At 39.0% G+C, this 4,536-nt stretch overlaps 2 protein-coding genes across 5 annotated transcripts in view; one reads left to right on the top strand and one right to left on the bottom strand.

Annotated features, from left to right (window-relative positions):
• The window catches only part of LOC139102597 (phytanoyl-CoA dioxygenase, peroxisomal-like), a 40,744-nt gene extending 38,195 nt beyond the window's left edge, over positions 1-2,549 (top strand). For all 4 annotated transcript variants that reach the window (XM_070656639.1, XM_070656641.1, XM_070656642.1 and 1 more), the window contains 5 exons: positions 627-833; positions 1,404-1,643; positions 1,736-1,940; positions 2,018-2,182; positions 2,289-2,549. In XM_070656639.1, coding sequence (XP_070512740.1) covers positions 627-833; positions 1,404-1,643; positions 1,736-1,940; positions 2,018-2,182; positions 2,289-2,426 — 955 coding nt within the window. In that variant the 3' untranslated portion in view covers positions 2,427-2,549. The remainder of the gene's footprint in view (positions 1-626; positions 834-1,403; positions 1,644-1,735; positions 1,941-2,017; positions 2,183-2,288) is intronic.
• Positions 2,493-4,144, bottom strand: LOC139102824 (SREBP regulating gene protein). The gene is made up of 4 exons (XM_070656968.1): positions 3,606-4,144; positions 3,286-3,516; positions 2,956-3,171; positions 2,493-2,855 (listed from the first exon to the last, which is right to left on the bottom strand). Exons 1-4 carry the CDS (start codon positions 3,714-3,716, stop codon positions 2,493-2,495), a joined length of 921 nt encoding a protein of 306 aa, XP_070513069.1. The 5' UTR covers positions 3,717-4,144.
• Between the last annotated feature and the right edge of the window lie 392 nt (positions 4,145-4,536).

Here is a 4,536-nt window from a genome sequence, read left to right as displayed (position 1 = left end):
ACGTGCTTTCCTAGCACGGAGAACGGAGATGAGAAGATAGTTCGCGTATCGCGAGATTTTCGTTTAACGCGAATACGTATATTAATTTCGGTACGGACACACGTGGTTGCTGTACAGTGCGTAGTACGTGTGTGCTCGCGCGACCGCTGGAGAAGGACAAAGCGAGAGTGGGAATATACCTAGCGCGCGGCACGTATGCTCGCGCTCGCTCTCACCCCGCCCCCCACCTCCCCCCGACTACCCCGCGCCTATCTATTCGTTACTCTCGTTCGATTTAATTGTAATATTTAATTAGTATGTCCAGACAAAGACGGTACTTCCACATGTTCGTCCTCGATCTCGAAAATCGCAAAGACCGTCTTTGCCTGGACATATTAATTAAATATTAAAATTAAATCGAATCTCAAGATTGTCGATTTAACAGCCGACGTTGACTCTCGCTTGGCGTGAAACAAGCCAAGCGAGAGAGAACTAATCAGCGTCGGTTTAAGCGGTAATGATTAACAGCTAATTTACGCGTCACACCAATTTTTTAAGATAGGAGAGAACTGGAAGAAACCATACGCGCGCTATTTTTTAAGAGATCCTAATTACAAATTACGAAAAAAAAATATTATTTGTTTCAGAGGAACGGTAGCAAGCAGGGAAAAACTGCTGAGACAATCGCTTCCAAACACACTGGACGGAGAACTAAAAATGTCTTTAAATTTACGTTATACCAAAGAAACCTTCAATCGTCTTACGATGAAGCAAAGAATGTTTTACGAAAAAAATGGATACTTAGTAATTCCTCGTCTCATACCGCAGGATGTGATCGATAAGTGTCACAAAAGGTATATATATTTAATCCGTGAATGCGTGTTATCAAACTTTTATCGCGACATTCCCGACTCGTTTTGTATGTTTCGAATTAATTGCTGGAAACATAGCTTTTGCACGATGAATGTAAATGGAGAATATCTTCCGCGTGCTGCTGAATATATAAACGGAAATTTCTGGCCTCCCTTTGATCACTGAAAAACGCACGAAATGATACGTTTATTCAATGTAGGTACACGCAGACACGCGGGTATTAAAAAGTTCTTCAAATTGTAAATTACCGCGGAGACATTAATCGGAATAATCTTGTGGACTATGCTACGAGTAGTCCGGCGGTTATTGAAACGCCCGACGTTTCGGTAAATTTGCCGGTTTGATATTAACGTCCGCGCAAACACTGCGACCGGATATAATGTCACGGATGACCGATTATTCAATATTCTGAAATATCAGCATGAATTATAGACGTGAATTCTGTTCTTTGTGGACATCGATCATGCGCTTAGATTTCTATCGCTAATCACATTTTAATATTTTTCGCGCGCAGGAATAAAGGCTTTATTAGTTTTTTTTTTATTTTTCAGATTTGACGATATCGTCGAGGGCAAAGTTTCAAAAGACTGTGTAACTGTAATGTATGATATAAAAGATAGAAAGTCGGTGAATAAAATACAAGACATACATAGGGACGAAGTTTTTGGTCCACAGTATATGATGCATAAAAATATCCTCGATATAGTAGAGTGTTTTACGGGACCGAACATCTTGGCAATTCACAGCATGCTCATCGCGAAGCCACCCGACATTGGATTCGGATCTTCGAGGTAGTCGTAAAAATAAATTTAAAATAGCAGTCTTATTTAAATTAATAGAACAATAAACTTTACAACTTGTGGGGGGGGTTTTTTTTTTTTAGACACCCACCGCATCAAGATCTGTATTACTTCCCGTTACGGCCAGCTAATAACATAGTGGCTGTATGGACAGCCTTGGAACCCTGTAATAGCAAAAATGGATGTCTTTACGTATCGCCTGGAACGCATACCTTAAACAAACTGTTCGAGCACAAATATCCCGTAGATTCCAACGGAGCTGTGAACAAATTTTATCACGGCATACATGTAAAATTTTTTTTTCTGTCTTTTTATTGCTTGATATTAGCTCCTCGTTTCTTAATTAACACTTTTCTTTTATGAAGAACCTGACTCCGGTATTAAGCCACTGGGAATACCTCGAGATGCAGCCCGGCGACACAGTGTTTTTCCATCCGTTGCTCATTCACGGATCTGGCGTGAACAAATCCGACAGAACGAGACGAGCAATTTCTTGCCACTACGCTGCAGCCAATTGTGACTTCGTTGATGTACGTGGATAAGTGGTTTTTAATTTATAGATGTGATTAAATTAATAAAAAAAAAAAAAAACGCGAATCTGAGAAATGTAATAAATTATTCTTATTTTTGCAACAGGACGATCCGATGCAGGATACTATCAGAAATGAAATTTTAGAAGCCATGTCAAAAAAATATCCTGGGATAATTATGACGTATGCGGATATATGGCGCTTTAAATCCATGCTCGTGCGCGGACTTAAGTCGTCTGTTTAAATACCTTTGTTCGAAGATTGTTAATTCTATTATGTTGATATTTATATTATTTTACTGCTGTAATTATTAGACACTGTTAAAACAAAACCAATAAAGATAATGTGATGGGATCAATAAGATAAAGGTTATGCTTCGGGATAGATAGAAAGGGTAACCAAGTATTATCACCACAGAAGAAGAAGTAACGACAACGGCGAAATTGTCGCCGTTCTTATTTAATGAATTAATATTGCGCCGATATCGCTGCGGGGTATAACAATGCTTTGCAAGTGGATCCTTGTAAGTGTTTTCATGTCGAACGCTGGAGCTTGAGGTACGACAAGCGGCTAAACAAATCTGAAAGCGATCCGAATTACGAAGGGACGTTCTTCCTACGTTTTTTTGTACTTTTGCAGAGCCCGCCAATACTTCCTTTCGACCTTTTATTTGCTAAAAAAGAAATTGAAAAAAAAAAATGTTGCATACAATATGTTTATTAAACTTTAAATTTAAAGAAACAATATTTTTGTAGAATTATAAAAGGTCTTACCTTGTCAGGATGCAGGCAGCAGGAAACACAAAACTCATAGATAGTACAGCACCCTTGAGGATTGCACGTTTTGCAGCTATATTTTTCCCTTCTCGCCACAGGCAACGACTCTACATTCTTTGGAGTCTGCTTCTGCTCTACCGTACAACATCCATTCGACAGAACCTCGTGTCTCAAACATACGACACCACGATCGTCAACGATCAAGCCTTTTCCCTAATGCATATAAGAGACAATTAATTAAAGCATGTTAATTATTAATTAAATACTTTTGTAGCCAACAGTATTTTTATATCAGCATGTTAATTATATTTTAAAGTATAAATTTACCTGAACAGAATTTCGACAAGTTTGAATAGCAGTGTCATTTTCATTTATTAAACTAGTCTCCATACTTTCCACGTTATCATTGACCGTCTGATCGAGCATTTCCTGCCACAATGGAGATTTATCAGACATCCTTAATTCTTCCAGAACATTATCGTCAGGTATCAGGTCGTCGTTATCGTTGATCATCATGGAGTCCATATCAAGATCGTTGTCCAGATTCGTCGGCCCTTTCTGTAAAGAAAACAAAACAAAGTCACATCAATACAGTTCACTTGCGGCTGGCTTGTTCGCGCGATCCACCGTTGGCGATGCAAGTTTACTTTTTCATTCCGAAGCAACGAAAAAGCGCAGTACGTCAGCGAGAGAGCGAAGATCAGTCCGAGAACGAGACGTCGTCTGAGCAGCCGGATCACACTCGTGCAGTTTGGCATCCTTCCTTTGCGTCGTTTTGCTCAAACACTCCTTCTTGCCAGCATCTTTTCGAGCTTGCCAGGCATGGCACTCGCGGGATTATCGCGCCGTATCGAAGCGTGCGGCCAATAGAACCTTGGACGAGGACATCGAAGTGCAACCTCGGGTTCCGCAGAGAACGAGAAACGGGGATGGATTTTTTAGGTTAGGTTCGCCTCGAGTGCTCGCGGAGCACGAGTAACATTATTTCGTCGAGCGCACGTTCGCAGTCGGGTTACCCGGGTTTACCCATCGCCACGAAAGGCAGTCGAAGGTTCCTCCTGGATTATTGTCTAGTCGATCGAAGCCTCGTTAGTCACGAGCGAGCTCAGAAAGCACGCGACAACACCAAACGCACACGGCATAATAATCGTGACATGCCCACTGAGCTTGTTCGATCAACTTGAATTGTCTGTAATTTGATAAATAACCTGTCTATCAATACTTTCCGAAATGTAAATTATTTAATTAAATTAGCTTTCTTTTTATTTTACTCTATTTTGTCTTATTTTCTTTAATTTATTTTATTTTAAAATATGCTTAATTTATTATTTATTCATATTACTTAAATCTCCGAACGTCTGACCATGTATTCTGTATTTTAACACATAAGTTTCCTAATTTTATTATGTTAATACAATTAATATGTTAAAGCGTATCAAGCAAACTTTGTATAAGATTTTCAAATATAATAAAAATACTTTGTTATTTCCTAGCACGTATTACTTTATTTTTACTTGTTAGTTTTAGAAAAAACGAATAAACAACACACACGCTTAATATCTAATATTATTAAAAAAT

This window comes from Cardiocondyla obscurior, linkage group LG05 (genome assembly GCF_019399895.1).
Source record: "Cardiocondyla obscurior isolate alpha-2009 linkage group LG05, Cobs3.1, whole genome shotgun sequence".
Lineage (NCBI taxonomy): Eukaryota > Metazoa > Arthropoda > Insecta > Hymenoptera > Formicidae > Cardiocondyla > Cardiocondyla obscurior.
The sequence above is the reverse complement of the archived record's forward strand: the minus strand, read 5'-3'. Positions and strand labels throughout refer to the sequence as shown.